The sequence below is a fragment of the Mastigoproctus giganteus genome, chromosome 9 (genome assembly GCF_048544385.1).
Source record: "Mastigoproctus giganteus isolate SK-2022 chromosome 9, ASM4854438v1, whole genome shotgun sequence".
In the NCBI taxonomy this organism is placed as follows: Eukaryota; Metazoa; Arthropoda; class Arachnida; order Uropygi; family Thelyphonidae; genus Mastigoproctus; species Mastigoproctus giganteus.
In genome coordinates, this window is record NC_143583.1 from 172,503,679 (window position 1) to 172,522,976 (window position 19,298).

General features: G+C 39.0%; 1 protein-coding gene across 2 annotated transcripts in view; it reads left to right on the forward strand.

Moving 5' to 3' along the window:
- The window catches only part of Neos (nuclear receptor coactivator protein neosin), a 199,167-nt gene that overhangs the window by 155,627 nt on the left and 24,242 nt on the right, over nucleotides 1-19,298 (forward strand). For both annotated transcript variants that reach the window (XM_090381134.1, XM_090381135.1), the window contains exons 8-9: nucleotides 212-490; nucleotides 12,442-12,641. In XM_090381134.1, the coding sequence (XP_090237260.1) occupies nucleotides 212-490; nucleotides 12,442-12,641 (479 nt within the window). The remainder of the gene's footprint in view (nucleotides 1-211; nucleotides 491-12,441; nucleotides 12,642-19,298) is intronic.

The following is a 19,298-nucleotide window of genomic DNA, read 5'->3' on the forward strand; positions in this document are numbered from 1 at the left end:
TTAACTTATTAGTCTTTTTTTTTTTTTTTTCTAATTTAACCATTTACCACATAAAAATTTAAATATAGAATAAAGTAGTGAGTTGTTTTTGAAGATTTTATTAAACAATTATTGGTGAAACTCAATAACTAGATACCCTAGAGCTATAATTCTATGTTTATGACAACAAGAGCACAAGTTATTTCAATAAAATTTACAAATTTCATTTCAGCCAAGATAATTTTGGTGGTGGTAGTGGTGGTCCTGGTGGAGCTTCTGGACCAGGTGGCATTGGCGGACCAGGTGGCATTGGTGGACCAGCTGGCATTGGTGGGCCAGCTGGCATTGGCGGACCAGCTGGCATTGGCGGGCCAGCTGGCATTGGTGGTCCTGGTGGAGGGCCCCCTGGTGTTGGTGCTGGCGGAGCAGGACCATTTAAAGATTTCATGAGAAATGATTCTGGTGCAACTCCCAACGAGTGTGAAATTATTGTGGTGAATAAACAACAAAGGTAAAAAATTTTATTTTTCAGTGTTACACTGTTATATAAATTTGAATGTACCTACCATATGCATCCATTTTATGTAATTTTGTGTAAAAGAATGATGATCATTCTCTGATATAAATAATGATAGTTATACAGCACTTACTTAAATTTTTTTTTTTAGCTGTATTTTTAGTAATGGAAAGATAATTTTGTGAGAAATTTTTTGTATAGGACAATTGCTACTGTAGTTATATATTGAATTATTTAAAATGCTATATAACATTAGGTAAATAAGTATGCCTAATGTTAAGTTTATCTCAGCTGAGAACTACACTTTTTTTTTTTTTTACAGAGAATGTGAATTAGAAAATAGGCATTTACAGCTCAATGGCCACACTGATAACCTCTTTGGTGGTATACCTGGAAAAGTTCTTATAATTCCAGAACATTTCTAGACATACCACCAAAGGGTTCTTGTGCAAAGCAGTGCATAGAACTGTTCACAGATATACTGTGCACTTTATATCCCAAGATATTTCCGGGCTAAATTAAACTACAGTAAACCCTCATTAAACCGGACTAATGGGGGCTGAGAGGTGTCCGTTTTAAGGAAAGTCTGGATTATATGAAATACGCTTTGTAATGTGGGTAAACAACATAATGTACGGTGGATAACAGTAAAAACATGTTTATTTTACAGTAAAAATATGTATGTATGTACATAATCAAAAATATGTTATTTGGTTTTTAGCGGAAAGGTCATTCTCTGACCTTTCTGCATCCTCCTTATTTGGTGGTCACGGGCTCGAACCCTGGTCTAATCAAGAAGCGTGTGCTACGCACTGCTACTCCTGCCCACCTGGCTACGGAGGCATCAAGATATTCAGTAAATATATGTATATATGTATGTACATCTGTACATACTGTATTTACATTAAAAACATTTTCTTGTTTGAAATATTATGCTGTCTTCTAAATCTAAAAAGCCAACCTGAGCTCGCTTTAAATTGTTCAATTCCTAACTGTTTAGCCAGTCTCTCTGCTGCTGCTGCTGCTCCAATTTCTATTCCTTGCACAGCCAAACCAGATGAACGAAGTTGGGAAAGCCATTTGTACACAGCATCATCTAGTACTTTATCAGTAGGCATCTGCATTCGTTTAACTTTACTTTTTTCTTTCTCTACGTTTCTCTAACTTAAGAACAAAATTACGAATTTCACTTTTTTTCTTTTTAATGTCTGACAGTTTGTTTTGCAATGCCGTACTCAAGACAGAGGCTGGACACTGAAGCTCCTTTTTCAAGTTTTTCTATCATTGATTGTTTATCGTGAAGAGAAAGCATTTTGTGCTTACGCTTCTGTCGTACACTAGATTTACTTAAAGGCATTGTTTAGGTAAATAAGTATGCCTAATGTTAAGTTTATCACAGCACAAATGACAAAAGATAGAAGCACTAGATGTGCTTGTATCTTAACGACAACAACTGTCTGAACCGCAGCCAGGAACCAGATTGTTTGTGCAGCGTGAGTCATCACGGCCCAGTGAACTCGGACACAATACATATGACCTTTGGGCCTGATCGTCGTTTGATTTTTACACTTTTAAATTTTTTTAGAGCTGTCCAGATTAAGCAATGTGCGGATTACTGGGGTTCAGATTAATGAGGGCTTACCGTGTTTAAAAGAGTTATTTATTATTGCTGGAAAATGGAAACATAAAAATTAAAATCATTGTATTAGTTTATTATTATTATTATTATTATTGCTCTTATATTATTTCCCCCTGATTGAGGGTTCCACCTCGTGGCAGGTATTGCTACCAAGTACACAGGGTGGTTGTTGTTATGTCTGGTGTTACTGTTGGTTGAGGAACTCTCTGACTATCCTACAGGTGTTCAGGATTGTGAATTTCTGGAGTTCCTTGTAAGTGTTCTCTGGGAGACCTATTGCTGCTAGGCTGTTATGTAGGGTATTTGGCACCATACCAGGGGTTGGCGCAATGGTTGGGGTGGTCGTTACTTGTTGCATATGACATATGCCACATCTCTTTGATCTCCTCTCATAGTTTCGTGTACAGAAGGAAGGTTGAGAGAATTCCAAGGTGTCTATGGATCCATATCCTGTAATTGGTAATCCATGTGGGATAGCAGTTAGATGGGTTTTTGTCAGTTACTGAGACCACAAACAGGCACATATTTACCTGCTTATACACATTGCTAGGAGTATGGTAAATAACTTTGAGTTTAAAGTATTAGTCATCAAATTCTGACATTTTAGGTATCATTTAACAGAAACATGATGCCACTCTGATACACACGATGCAGAATTCAAATATGATGATTAAAATATATACAAAATGGGTGGATCTGACAATGAGGGGGAGGGAGGGAAGGGATGATGTTTCTGGTTAAGAAGTGCATAAGCTCTAAAATTGTTTGTGGAGCAATTAGGAACGGGACATGATATTGCCAAGGAGAATGTCTTTGTGTGTGCACGATGTAAGGAGTGCAAGGAAATGAGGTGCCAACTCGGCATTGTTATGGGCTTATATGAGAGCTTGAAGGACAGGGTAGATGCCCACGAAGGATTTAAATTGAGGGGCCCATCAAGCTCTCAGCTGCCCATATCAATGCCAGAGTTTGCACTTGAACATCATGCAACACAGCGGCAACCCCCAAGGAAGAATGCGCTGGCCTCAAAGGAACTAGTTGTTGTAGGTGACTCTATTGTCAGGGAAACAGGAAACATATTGTGCAAAAAAGGATAGATGGAACATGACCAGGGTATGTCTGCCAGGGGCAAAGGTTGATGACATTGTAGGGTAGATATCATCCTTTAAGGGCACAAAGGTGATATTGTTGTACAAGTTGGCACTAATGATATTAGGAGTAGGAGACAAGCAGAATTACTTAACAAGTACAAGACAATGCTGAAAAAAAGCCGAGTTAGGGTTGAATTGGAAAGTGTCTGCAATTTTGCCCATACACGATAGGAGGCAGTATATGATGAGAGCCTTGTCGATCATTTCGGCCCTGGAGAGATTGTGCAAGGCTCAAGGGGTAGAATTTTTCCCAGCCTGGTTAACAGGAGAGGCTGTCTCTACCTGGATGGGATACACTGAAATAGAAAGGGTGCAAGAATATCTGCTGATGCTATCAAGGCAAAGTTAGGTGGGTCGGAAAACTGCTAGCTTGGGGGGAATACACGGACTAATAGATTAACGTAGCTGCTAGCAGAGGTAAAAGTGATTCTTGCACCACTTCTATTGAAATGCAATTGAGCAGCAGCCTGGAAAGCAAGGCAATGGGAATTTCCAGGACTGCTGGGAGTCATAGTAGAACTAGTAAATACATGGGCTGTGTTAGGGTAACTAAGAGTAGAAACAGGTGCATGTATACTTGCATGTACACCAATGCTAGGAGTATAGTAAATAACTTCAGTGAGCTTGAAGTGCTAGTCAAGACATCAAAGGAAGACATTGTTGGGATATCGGAGACATGGTATGCAGAACTGGAATTTGGGGAGTACAATGTGTACAGATAGGAAGGGAGGAGGTGCTGTTAATTAAGAAAAACATAAAATCAAAAGAAGTGCATCCACTTGATATAGATGAACAGTGCACTGTTGAGTCAGTTTGGTTTGACATAAGCACTGCGAAAGCAAAAATAAGAGTAAGAGTGTGTTATAGGCCTAATGACTCGAATGAGTACATTGAACAATTGTACAGAGAAATAGAGTGGGCTAGTAAATCAGAATGTCTTATAATGGGGGATTTTAACTTCCCAGATATTGAATGGAACTTGTGGGTTGGTCACTCACACACTAGTAAGACTTTTGTGGATTTATAGGATGATTGTTTTCTGCAGCAGCATGTTTGAGAGGCAACCAGAGAGGGTAATAGTCTTGATCTGGTTATCAGCAGTGATCATTCATGTATTAAGAATTGGGAGATAAAGGAACCACTAGGTGGCAGTGATCACATTGTGCTGATGTGGGATTAACTTAAAGATATAATTACGATCAGGGGTAAAGGAAAGGGTTTTTGCTTTCGTAAAGGTGAGTACAGTGGTCTCAGACAGTTTTTAAACTCTGTACAGTGGGATCAACTGACGATGTTACCAACATTGAATTCTAAGTGGGAAACATTCAAGGAATTAATTGTGGATGCTACTAAAAGTTTCATAAAGTTTCAATTTTTTTTTTTTTTTTTTTTTTTTAATGTGAACCCCAAACACGAGAGGTATTAGAACCTATAGTACTTACTACCGTGCCTGGGTTGGAGGTTGAGAAGACGAAAGAAGATATTTGTTGACATTGGACTTGAACTTCTGTAGATTGTAATTTTCAGGAAATACGTAAGAAGCAAGGTTGTTCCAGAAAACGGCAGTTGAATGAATAAATGAGGAAGATGAAAAGTTGGTTCTGTGGGTTTGAAGTTGGACAGTAAATGGATGTTGGCTGGTGGCGGCACGTGTTCAGACTGTTTTGAAAGAGAGAGCGGGAATTATAGAAGCCAATTCAGAAGAACAGTGCCCATGGAAGTATCTGTAGAAGAGGCATGCAGCAGAAACAGTACGTCTATGAGAAAGCAAGTGGAGAGACTCTGTTAGAGATGAATAATTAATTAACCTAACTGCTCTCTTCTGAATGGAATCAAGAAGCCTGAGAGAGGTTTTGGGGGCACCACCCCAGATGTGGGAACAATATTCCATGGCAGGGCAGATTTGCGATTTATACAGAGTCAGCAGCTGTTTGGAAGAAAAGTAACGCCGAGAGCGAAAGAGAAAACCAAGTTTTTTAGATGCAGAGGAAGCAATATTTGCAATGTGCTTGTGCCAAGAGAGATTAGAAGTCAGGGTAATCCCCAAAAGAGATATATCATTTTGCCTAGAAATCGGAGTGTCACTAAACATAAGTATAGGAGCAGAAGAATCCTTTTTGCGAGATATAAGACAAGACTGAGTTTTAGAAGGGTTGAAATCAACTAAGTTGTCTTTGCCCCACTGGAGAATTACCTGAAGATCGGCATTTAAGGAATTGGCAGCAGATTTTCGAGAACTTGAAGCTGATTGAGCAGGACAAGGTTTCTCAAAATGGAAAGTTGAATGCAATGTGCTATCATCGGCAAAACTATGGATAGGATTTCCAGTCAATGGAAGAAGGTCATTGATATACAAGAGGAAAAGAGTGGGGGAAGGAACTGAACCTTGGGGACACCGGCATTAGTGGAGAAGTTAGAAGACAGAGAGCCATCTACCATCACCCTCAGTGAGCGATCAGAGAGAAAACTGGATAACCAATTACTAAAAACAGCCTTTGAGATGTCAAGAGCATCTACCTGTGTTTCACCGAACCTTTCCATTGAATTAGTCCATAAATGTGTACCTTAAGCCAGAATATCACCAGTGGATCAACACTGACGGAATCCATATTGGCAATTGTTCATCAGACGGAAGGTTTCTAGGTAGTTTAAGAGTTGGCGGTTAATTGATTTCTCCATTACTTTAGAAAGAGTAGAAGTAATTGCAATGGGACGATAATTGGATGGGAGGAATTTGTCACCCTTTTTAGGAACTGGCTGTATATGAGCTTTAACCTTGGCTGAAGTGACAACAGAACCATCTGGTTTGGACAGAGGTGGGAGCAGAGATGGGCAAAAGTTGCGGCCAATAGCTTTGGCAAGAGACCAGAATGCTCGACTACCATTAGGGCAAGAAGCAAGTTTTCTCCTCTTAGCCTGTTCAAACTGTAGTTTGGACTGATTAATAACTGCTTTACAATTGTTGCGAGCTTTGATGTAGGCAGAAAATGAAACTGAAGAATTAGAAACAAGGCGATTACGATATGCAACATTCTTCTCTTGGACAGCCTTAGCACATTTATTGGAAATCCAAGGTTTAGATAAAGGACGAGATTTTAAAGTGGAATGTGGGATAAAGGATTCCATTCCTGCAAGAATAATTTCACTGACACGATCTGAGCAAACGTTGACATCAGAAGTTTTGAAATAGTAATCAGACCAAGGAAAAGAAGAAAAGAAGTCTCACAGGTCATCCCATTTTGCATTCTTGTAATGCCAAACAATACGAGGTTGGGAATCGCCATGAGATAAAGGTTCCATTGGAGAAGAGAATCACCAAGTTGTGATCTGAAGTGCCTAAAGGACCTCTCACCTCGACCTTGTACTTAGAAGGGTTGTTTGTGAGAAAAAGATCAAGCGTATTGGCTGTATGATTAGGATTGTCTGGTATTCTTGTAGGTAAATGAACAATCTGTGCTAGGTCATTAGTAATTGCAAAAGCCTCAGCATCTCGACCTGCTGGGTCGGTGTGACTAGAAAACGGAAGCCAGCTGGAGTTGTGAACATTAAAATCACCAAGGAAAATTACCTCACTGTTAGGAAAGTTGGACTGGAGAAAGTCGTTGCAAAGAGAGGAAGTCAAAGAGCTCCAAGTGATTAGTGGAGTTGGGAGAACGGTAGAGACAACAGATGAATTTTACACAATGAGGTAGAGAGATTTTAAGCCAGAGAAGATCAAAGAGAGGAGATTCCAAATTGCCAAGTCTCTGACAGGGAATATCAGAACGGACATATGCACAAGTACCACCTTTGAGGAGAAAGGAATCATATAGCAAATAATTTGGACATCTGAGATGAGCAGTGGTTGAATCAACCGATAACTGAGATTCAGTCAGAAAAAGTACATGGGTTTTGGAAGACTGCAAGTGGAAATGGACATCGTTGAGATTAGAATTGAGACCACGTATATTTGTGAAATGAATTAGGAAGTCCTTGGGAGGTTTAGATCTTTTCGCAGATAAGCTTGCTCTATTACTTTGACAATTCATGGTGTATTCAATAGTAAGAAAAAGTGGGTGGGACATGCTGTATGAAGTAATGAAATTTTTGGATATGGCGTACATGTGGTAAGAATATACCCAGATCCTTGACATAACGTGGCCTCGACAATTCTCCCCGCATACACACTACTTGGACTCCCTCCAGTCACTATCTGGCAGAGTAGAGGTAGCAAGATTATACACTAGCTGATTCTTAAGCCTCCTAGAGAGTTACCAATAGGTTTGGTCCAGTGTACAAACTAGCGGCCGTCCTGCGAACACTGTTTTAGAGCTGTACCCTCGAAATGTAAGGAATATTGGATCTCGCCACGACATTCATCATAACCTCAAAAATCATCAATCATACTGCATGACGGAAGAGAGATAGGGATGGGTTGGTCGGACCTTAGCCCTAGAGACTAAACATGGGTTCCACCACTTCAAGCCTCCAATAAGCAAAGTGGTGGTATTTCAGCGGTTGATGAGTCATCTACCACCTAGTACTGTCTGGTAACATAGAGGGGCGGCGTTCCTCCATGTGGTGTGGGCGCCACACCTCGACTCCTGCTTACGTTGGTTCACACCTGGGTGGTCACCCACCATGTACTTGTGCATGGAGGTTATACCCAGGATTACTAACAGTCCCACCATCGTGAAGGTGCAGGCAGAGGATTTGGCTGTCATAGACCGTCCGGACTTCGCCGAAATTGGGTCCACTTGACTTGAGTGTCACCCGAATATCAGTTCCATCAGCGTTTTAGACTCCCAGATAACAAGTTGAGCTTGTCTGGCATATCTCAGAGAAATGAACTAATGAGACTCGTGACAGAGAAGAAAAATGCATGGGTTGCTTATAAATTATCAAGCGAGTCAGAAGCCTATGGCAGATGTCAGTTAGTCTTTAATCAGGTCACAAAGGAGGTTAGGCAGGTGAAGGCAGATTACAAGAAATATTTGGCAACAGATGCTAAGAAAAACAGCAAGGATTTCTTTACTTATATAAAGTCAAAAAGGAAGGGGATGAATCTAATTGTTTCACTGGATATCAATGGTTCGGCTGTTGATGATCCTGCTCTGATAACAAACAAACTGAATGAGTATTTTGCATCTACATTCACACTTGAGTTATTAAAGTTTGAAAAGGGCAGAAGGTTATCAAATTGCAGCGGAGTGCTTAATGATTTTGTAATAACTGAGAGCAAAGTGGAGGAGAAATTGTTGAAGTTAAACATAAGAAAGGCACCTGGGGTGGATGGGATCTATCCAGTTATATTAAAGGAGGCGGCAAAGCAACTAAGCAAACCCTTAGCTATAATTATGAGAGCATCCTTGGACTCAGGGGATGTCCCCACGGACTGGAGATGTGCAAATGTATCCCCAATTCACAAAGGGCGTTCGAAGGGTGACACAAAAAATTACAGACCAGTTAGTTTAACTTCTGTTCCGGGTAAAATAATGGAGTCACTGGTTAAAGATGCATTGCAGGATGATCTAGACAAGACTGCAGCAATAATTCAGACCCAGCATGGGTTTGTTAAGGGAAAGTCTTGTCTGACAAATTTGATAGGATATTATGATGTGGTTACAAAGGAACTGGATGCAAAAAATAATTTTGATATCATATATTTGGATTTCAGAAAAGCTTTTGACATTGTCGCGCATGGTTGACCTTCCCCCGCCCCCCTTTTTGGTAGTTGTTGGTGCCTATGCGCCAACAAATACCAAAAGGGGGGGGGGGTCTTTAGGTTTTGTTAATGATATATAGGAATTTTGCTAGCAGGGAGAAGGAGGTGATTGTCCCCTCTGTATAAGGCAATAGTCAGACCGCACCTTGAGTACCGCGTACAGGTCTGGAGGCCTCACTTTAGGAAGCATGTAGATTTGCTTGAGCGTGTACAGAGAAGGGCAACAAGATTGGTGAGGGAAATGAAGGGATCCTCTTACGAAGAGAGGCTTAAGTTCTGCAAATTGCAGTGGCTGGAGACTAGGCACCTGCGTGGTGATCTCATTGAGGTGTATAAGGCCTTGAATGGGTTGATTCCGCTGAATTCTGATGGGATCGTTCCACTTGTTCAGATTACGAACCTAAGGGGGCATAAATTCAAATTAAGAAAAGACAGATGTAGAATAGATGTGTGGAAATTTGTCTTTAGCCAGCAAGTGGTTAATTGCTGGAACAAACTTCCATCTGTCATTGTGAAAGTTGATAGGTTAAATAAATTTAAGGAGGAACTACTGAGGCATTTGGAGGGAAAGGTGTGATTTTTTATTATTTTTTTTTTTTTGGGTGATGCTGCATATGCTCATACACTTGCTTTCTTGCATCACATGCCACTATTACTACTACTACCTACTACTACTACTACACAGACATAAGCAGTACAGAACTGGAATTTGGGGAGTAAAATGTGTACAGGAAAGAGAGATTATGCTGTTAGTTAAGGAACACAAAATCTAAGGAAGTGCATCCAATTGATGTTGGTGGACAATGCCATGTTGAGTCTTTTGTGTGACATAAGTACTGGGAAAGGAAAAATGAGAGTAGGTATATGTTATAGGCCTAATGAATCTGATGAGTATAATGAGCAATTCTGTTGTGGGCCAGTAAATTAGAGTGTCTTATAATGGGGGATTTTAATTTTCCAGATATTGACTGAATTTGTGGGTTGGTCACTCACACACTAGCAAGGCTTTTGTGGATTTATTGTATGATTGTTTTCTACAGCAGCATGTTCGGTAGGCAACTAGAGGGAATAATACTCTTTATCTGATTACCAGTAATGATTCTTCATGCATGAAGAATCTGCAAATAATGGAACCACTAGGTGGCAGTGATCACAGTGTGCTGAAGTGGGATTTACTCATAGAGGTAACTACCATCAAGGGTAAAGGGAAGGGTTTTTGCTTTCGTAAAGGTAACTACGGTGGGACCAACTGAGATGATGTTACCAACAGAAAATTCAAAATGGGAAGAATTCAAAGAGTTAATCTTGGAAGCTGCTATGCTTTTCATACCAACAAAGAAATATTGTTCAAGATTTAGGCCTAAATTGATGTCAGATGAACTAATTACACATGCGACAGAGAAGAAAAATGTATGGGATACATATAAATTACCATGTGACGCAGAAGCCTATGATAGATATAAGCTGGTCTGTAACCAAGTTACAAAGGAGGTTAGGCAGGCAAAGGCAGATTACAAGAAATGTTTGGCAAAAGATCCCCTGGACTGGAGATGTACAGATGTGACCCCAATCCACAAAGGAGGATCAAAGTGAATCACAGGTAATTACAGACCTGTTAGTTTAACTTCTGTTCCAGCGAAATTAATGGAGGCACTGGTTAAAGAAACATTGCAGGATCATCTAGACAATACTTCAGTTATAGTTCGGACAGCATGGGTTTGTTGTTACAACTCTGTGGTACCACACTGACAGTGGTAGAGAATGAAAAGGACCTGGGGTAATTTTGCAGGCAGATATGAAGTTTTCTGAAGTGTGCATGCAGACGTCTGCAAGAGTAGCTCATTGTGTCTTGTCAATGATATACAGGAATTTTTCTATCAGGGATAAGGAGCCAATGGTCAGGCCACACCTTGAATACTGTATACGGCACTGGAGGCCTCATTTTAAGAAGGATGTAGAGCTGTTGGAACGAGTACAGAGAAGGGCAACCAGATTAGAGAATGGAAGAAAGGGTTGCTCTTACGAAGAAAGGCTTAAGTTTTGCAAATTACAGTGTCTTGAGACTAGGCACCTGCGAGGTGATCTGATTGAGGTGTATAAGGCTTGAATGGTTTGAGCATGCTCAGTGCTGATGGGATTCTTCCTCTTTCTCAGAATAATCACTTTTGAGAGGGTATAAATTCAAATTGAGGAATGTTGGTTGTAGGATAGTTGTGCGGAAGTTTGCCTTTAGCCAGCAGGTGATTGATTGGTGGAACAAACTTCCATCTGTTGTTGTAGAAGTTGATAGCTTAAATAGATTCAAGCAGAACTTGACCAACATTTGGAGCAAGTGTATGAGTGAAATAAGGGTTTATTTATTTATTTATTTTTTATTTATTTTTTTTTTTTTTTGGCTGATGCTATATAAGCTTTCTTTCTTGCATCATGTGCCGTTGCTAATAGTACAACTTAGACGATGTTGCCAGTGTGGTGTGACATAAACACTGTGAAAACAAAAATTAAAACTTGAAATGTGTCGTAGGCTAAATGACTGTGATGAGTATAATTAAAAACTGTAAAGATAGAGAGGCCAGAATATTAGAATATCTTATGAAGAATTTTAACTTTATAGATTTCAGTTGGAGATATGGGTTGGCAACTTACTTAGTAGCAAAGAATTTCTCGGTTTGCTGGGTGACTTATTTCTGCAACATGTTAGAATGGCAACAAGAGAAAGCAGTATTGTTGATCTGGTTACTGCACTGATGCATTATATATTAAGAATCTTCAAGTCAAGTACAACCTTAATGTGGCATTGATCATAACATATTGATGAGGGACTGATTAAAAGAAATAACTAATGTCAGGAGTAAAGGGAAGGGATTTTGTTTTTATATAGATGATTATAATAGGCTCAGGAATTTTTTATGCCAAATGAGAAACAATTATAAATTATCAGTGAGATACAAAATCCTACAATGAATTATCTTGCTACTGCACTGTTAGTTGTTCTGTTTCTGCATTTGCTATGCTGTAAAGGTAAATTTATTTTGCAGTTCTAACCTTGAGACACTCATTTTTAATTAATATACAAGTCTCTGTCCTTGTTTCTATAAATTATCAGTTCCTATAAATTATCCCTGTGATAATTTATAATTGTTTCTCATTTAGCATTTAGCTTCTTTTGACATCAGCTGGTCACACCGAAATGTCAGTTACTTTTATTTTGATCTTAATAAACCCTATTATTGATTTTGTATCATTTGATTTTTAAAAAAAACATGCTGGTAGATTTTATCTTGGTACTTTTGAAGGATTATTTTTGATATGGTATTCACTGGTGTGTAATGGGTTATACAATCAGTGCTTTTTGGCGTGTAGTTTTGATGGACTTGGGAATGATACGTAGATCCCAAGATGTTTTTATTAGCTAAATGTAAAATGTGAAATCAGAATATTTGTATTTCAGATTGTATGCTGAATCTGTTGAGCAGAGATTGAAAAACTTGGGTCTTCTTGTTGATCTCCTCTTTTTAAAAGATGAAGCACTTTTAATCCAGACAATAGATGATATTGCACGGCGTGGTAGCCTCTACGCTGTTGTTATTACTCAACAACACGAAGCTCATGGCTCTCTTACTTTTAATATTTTGTATGGAAATCCTCAAGGTAAGATAATTTTGCCCTCATTCTTAATATTCTTAATGCATTTTGGCCATCAGTCTTATTAACTTTTAACGTTCGAATTCTTAAAATTCACTTTGAGTGTGATTTTTATATAGAATTTTATGTTTCATAAAGGATTGTGGTAATATAGGTAAGTATTCAATATCGCAGGTTAGGTTTTATGTATACATCAAATTTCAGAGTGATGCTCAATGGAATATAGTATTGTTCAGTGGTATGGTGAAATTTTGACAGGATTTGGCCAAGATTGAGAATAAAATATTGAATATATATGCTGAAATAGTTTTCCTAATGGAAAACTATTGTTTTATATGCCATACTTAGCATGCACCATGGCGTGGCATGTATATGCCATGACAAGGTGAGGGAGTGTCAACAGGTATGGCTACCACACTGCCTGAGTTGTCAATCCTCCAGTTTAGTCAGTATGTGAGAGTTGAACCCAGATCATTCCAAATTGAGAGATCTGGGTTTAATTCCCATCGATGACTGGAGAATTGCTTAAATAATAGGCCAGCGTTGTTAGGGAAAACATTTTCTAACATCTGTGCAGCCTCTAACCTCCCAGAATTTTTGGATGTGAAAAGAAAATTGTAAACATGGCACTAAATTTCTCATCCAAGTAGTTTCAGCATTACAATCAGCCATTTACTTTAACAGCCTGTACAATTTATTAGACAGCAAGGCTAATAAATTGTAAGGGCTGTTTCTATTATGAAATAAATAAGCACTTTCATCAAATTCTATGAAAACCCTTACTCTTCCATAACAGAATCTTTTTTAAATTTGCTAAGCTGTTAAAGGATTCTGGAAAGAATGGGCCATACTCATCTAGTGTGGTAATTAGAAGTAAATGCCATCTCCATGACTCAGTGTGGCTTATGAAGGAACAGGTCCAAATATAAGAGCATTTAACTAGACAGAATACCCTATTCAAATGTTTTCCTAAAATTAGAGCACCAGGTGCACACTGATTAATATTGATTTTTGAGATCACTTCCATCTGATTGTTAAAACTTTTAATCTTGCAAAATATTTAGAATCCACCTAGGATCTGCCTTCTCTTGGTCTTTTTTGGTAACAAGAGAGAGAGAGAGAGAGAGAGAGAGTTCCTCGAGGATCAGTTTTAAGCAAAGTAAATTCCATCACATAATGACTTCCTCAAACTCTAAACAGTGCCTTCTATGTTGATGATTATAGCATATTTTCTAATCATCCCACCTGATGGTAATTGAAAGTAAATTGCAACATGCTGTTGATTGCCTCATCTTCTGGGCAATAGTGTATTCAGGTTCTTGCTACAGAAAACAGTGTGCATATATTTTTGTCACAAGCAGAATCTTCATCCTGAACCTGAATTGAGGTTTGGATAAAATGTTGTTCCACTAGTACCCAAAACAAAATTTTTGCTGGTGATATTTGATTAAAAGTTGACCTTCAACATATTTGTAAACCACACACACAAAGTGAATGAACGGTTTCAACATTCTCCGCACTCACTCACTCCTCCACTTCATGGAATGTTGGGTGATGCATCTACATCTTCTTTTGTGCATTTGTACAATTAAAGTATATTACAATTCCCAGATATACACATCTGTTATTAAAAGCATATTTGATTGGATCTCATTCACCATCAGGCAGTACATTGGAAACAGCTGTTGTCCAAAGTTTCTGTGGAACAGTATGGAACAGTCCTTTATTGAGTCGTGGAAGCAGTTCTCTCTACATTATGCATTAAATTAAAATCCCTGCCAGCTGCCCATTCAGTATCCATATCAAAGAACTACTATGTGATCTACATATCACAATGGATGTGATTACCCAGTCACCAATCTCTTACCCCCTAACATGCTCGTATACTAGCTTAAAACTTCATTTCACAGATGGAGGGATTGGTATGCCATCTTCTGCCTACCTGCATCTCTATACTGGCTTGCAACTTCTTTCAGATATGGGGGAATACTAATGTGCCACCCTTCTGTCTACCTGCAGCTCTCTTCAGCACACTGAGCTTAATATTCTGACTTCTTGCCATTCTACATAGATTGATGTTAGAAGCATGTCACATCTGCTGCTGTCCTTGTAGATCTCTCTCCCAAATATAGCAATGCACTTTGTAGTGGTGTGATTTTATTTTATCCTTGTATAACAGAAGAACTCACCATTACTGATTCCTTAAGTCTTTTACTAAGTTTATCTGTAATGATATACTCTACTGTGTCCAGTGTTATCTCAGCTGTAGCAAATTCTACTCTCTGAGTCAAACTTTGAAATTTGCTTTTGCTGCATTTGTAGCCCTGTTATGATTGTATATAGCAACTTGGATTATGTAGTACCTAAATCAGCAGTGCCTCAGAACAACGAACAGCAGATAGGCAGGCTGCAAATCTGTAACGTATAAGAAATTACATTCTCATTGGCAAGAATCTCAGCATGGACTCACAACAAAACTATACCAACTATCAAAGAGAAATTCTATAGGTGGTTAAAGGTGGGTCATTATTTTGCTACCCTGTTCTCTTACCTTTCACCCACAATTCATGGTATCAACTGCTTACATAAGCAGTAAATTTCTCAGAAGTACAATTTGTTGATGAGAAGGAGAGAAATTGTAGTATGATTGCATTGCAGGATATCCAGTGAATGACCTTGACCAACCTATGTAAATTCTATCTACTATGACTCGTGTAATTAAGCTTTAGCAAGCTAGTCAGTGCATGGTTCAATGGGAGGAAGTTCTTTTACTTATCTTCATGTGGAACATAGTCATCTGTGGCATTTGGTGGTATCCCGCTGAGAGCAGATTACCATATTGTGTATAGATATCGTGACCCTTTTTAATGATTTTATTTAGTTCTCGTATAAAGTTTCATACTTTAGACTTGTTTTCATTACACCATTTGACTTGACTCACTGTAGCATTAGATACTGATGCATCAGTAATTGGCCCCAGGTGCCAAGCGATTGTGACTGAGCGATTTCTCTGCAATTCTCAAAAGGTGAATTCTAGTTCTCTTTTACGTTCTTCTCCTTAATAAATCTTTTTATTTAATAGCAGCTCTTTTTTCAAAAGTACTGATCGAGAGCAAGAAAGGAAAATAACCTTTCTTTTTTTCATATTTAATAGACTAACTCTTACTAATTTTGCTTGGTCACACCAGGCACTGCTCCTGCCTCCCCGTGGTGGGGCCGGTAACCTTGGCAGAAAAGTTTATCTGCCAGGGGCTAAGGGGAGCCAACATGGAACAAAATATTTTCCATCTATAGAGTCGACAAGCTGTCGGCCAGATACCGAACATGAACATGATTCGTCACAAGCAAAGAGGTTGAAAACCAATCCCTCGGTGACAGACTTACCAGCATTTTTAATAATGCACTCACTATGAGAACAGCCTCTCAGTAAGCTATCCCCTTTTCTAATACAAAAACACCTGGAAAGTATTGCAGGGTCTCCCAAGACGGTTAAGAGACTGCAATCAGGGGACTTGCTTGTTGAAACTCTAAACCACAGACATTCTGAAAAACTACTAAAAATTACAAATCTTGCTGGCATTCCAGTTAATTCCACATGCAACCCTAAATATATGAAAGGGTGTAATATCTAGTTGGGACCTCATGAATGTGATGGAGGAAGAAATTAAAGAAGAGCTTCAGGAACAGAATGTAAACGCTGTAAAAAGAATTATGGTCAAAAGAGACAATATACTCATACCTACCAGAAATATCATTCTCACCTTTAACAGTCCAAATCTGTAAAAGTAAATCAGTAAAAGCAGGATATCTTCTTTGCCGCACTCGTTCTTTCATACCCAATCCGTTGAGATGTTATAAATTCCAAAAGTATGGCCACTCTCAAACAATATGTAGAGGCAACCCGGTTTGTCCCAACTGCAAAGGCAACCATCCTGCCTACTCTAAGACATGTGAGAGATGGAAAACGGAGAAAAAAATTGTGAAATATAAAGTTAGTTATCAGGAAGCAAGAAAATTAATTGCACCCAGTATACCTAACCGTACCTATGCCAGTATCGCAAAAAAAATCAGACAATAGCCACGCAAACTGATGTTACCGTTCCACATAACATATCAATCTCCGACTGGGCTCAAGCTGTCCTCTCTCAGCAAGAGTCCAATACCCTGAAGCACTCAGACCAAGCAAGTAATACGCCCCTTAAGATTCCAGTAAAATCTCCTCCTCCACCAATGATTGTTACTACTTTAAATAATCCTAGTTCATCTTCAAAAAAGATTATTCAGGATACATCACCAGAGTATTCATCCAAACAGGAAGATTTGATTCTGGAAATATTTGTAGAAGAAGAAGAAGATATGGACACAGGTCGCCCTACATTTACAAAAAGAGACAAACCAAATCCAGAATGCCATAAGACAGCCACGTCAGGTACAGCTTCTTCTAAATTCAAGTAATGCCTAACATCTTACAATGGAATTGCAGAGTATTGCGTCATGGCAACATTGACGATATTCATTACCTATTAACTGCTACTCTCTAGTTGGTTTCTGCCTGCAAGGAACCTATTTAACTGCTCAAATTTCCATTTCCATAAAAAAACTATTCAGTCTATAGATAAGATCGGAATACATCCGATTCTGCTTGTGGTGGTGTAGCTATTTTAATTAGCACAACGATTCCAGCTAGGCCAATCACCCTCCAAACCCAAATCGAAGCTGTCGCTGTGCGTCTGATTACTCAGACTGCTTTAACTCTAGTCTCAGTTTATCTCCCACCAAATCATATTTACTCTTATAATGATCTTAAAGAACTTTTATTATAGCTACCCTCCCCTATCTGCCTGCTAGGGGATTTCAATGGGGATCATCTAAATTAGACAGACGTGGCCGACTGATTGAAACTTTACTGGGAAAAACAAAACCTCACTCTTCTTAACAATGGCTCGCACACCCATATACAGTTACCTAATGGACCTTCTGCCATTGACTTATCGAATTTCTTCCCAATGCTGTTTTCAGTCATGCAATGGTCCGCCCTGGATAATCCCATGGGCAGCGATCATTTTCCAATTGTTTGTAATCTGATGACTACACAACCACCATTGGACGAATCCTGCAGGAAATGGAAATTCTCTAAAGCTAATTGGGACAAATTTCAGTCAGCAATCACACTGGACAAAAAAATTATACAACTACATCCCATAGATGAAGTAGTAGTAGTAGTAGTGGCATGTGATGCAAGAAAGCAAATGTATGAGCTTATGCAGCATCAGCCAAAAAAAAAAAATAAATCACACCATTGCCTCCAAATGCCTGTCTAGTTCCTCCTTAAATTTATTCAACCTATCAACTTCCACAATGACAGATGGAAGTTTGTTCCAGCAATTAACCACCCGCTGGCTAAAGGCAAATTTCCACACATCTATTCTACATCTGTCTTTTCTTAATTTTAATTTATGCCCCCTTAGGTTCGTAATCTGAACAAGTGGAAGGATCCCATCAGAATTCAGTGTGCTCAACCCATTCAAGGCCTTATATACCTCAATCAGATCACCGCGCAGGTGCCTAGTCTCCAGCCACTGCAATTTGCAGAACTTAAGCCTCTCTTGGTAAGAGGATCCCTTCATTCCCCTCACCAATCTTGTTGCCCTTCTCTGTACACGCTCAAGTAAACCTACATCCTTCCTAAGGCCTCCAGACCTGTACGCATTACTCAAGGCGTGGCCTGACCATTGCCTTATACAGAGGGATAATCACCTCCTTTTCCCTGCTAGCAAAATTCCTATATATCATTGACAAAACCCCATGACCTGCCCTGGCAGCCTGTCTGCATTGCTCAGAAAACTTCATATCTGACTGCACAATTACTCCCAGGTCATTTTCATTTTCTACCACCTTAAGTGTAGTACCACACAGTTGGTACGTTTCTCTGGGGTTACTTCTACCCATATGCAGTACTTTGGATTTGTCAAGGTTAAACTTCAGTTGCCACTTCTTAGCCCATCTGCCCAAATTATCTAGATCCTGTTGCAGTAGCACACTGCCATTACTGTCATTAACAACCCTGCCAACCTTTGTATCATCTGCGAACTTCGACATTAAGCCTGATATACCTTCATCAATATCATTGATAAATATACAAAACAACAGTGGACTTAACACCGAACCCTGTGGGATTCCACTAATAACATTAGTCCACGAAGAGCAGCACCCATTGATTACCACCCTCTGTCTTCTCCCACGTAACCATCCTTTTATCCATTAGTAACTTACCCTTAATACCATTCGGCTCCAATTTGTACAATAGTCTTCCATGTGCAACAGTGTCAAAAGCTTTCCTGAAATCCAAATATATGATATCAAAATTATTTTTTGCATCCAGTTCCTTTGTAACCACATCATAATGTCCTATCAAATTTGTCAGACAATCAATGTTATTCTTGCAGTCAGGGGTGGATCCAGGTTTTGTGGGGACTGAAGCTTATATAATTTTTTGGGCCCTTTTTAAGAAATTGAATACAAAATTAAGTATGAAAGTGAAGATTTATTTAGAATGAGAAAAGAAATCACGACAAATACCAGAAACATCCAGAAAAATAACAATGTTTTTAGTAATTAAAGGCCTGATACACATCTATAATACTTTTTCTTACATTTTTTGGC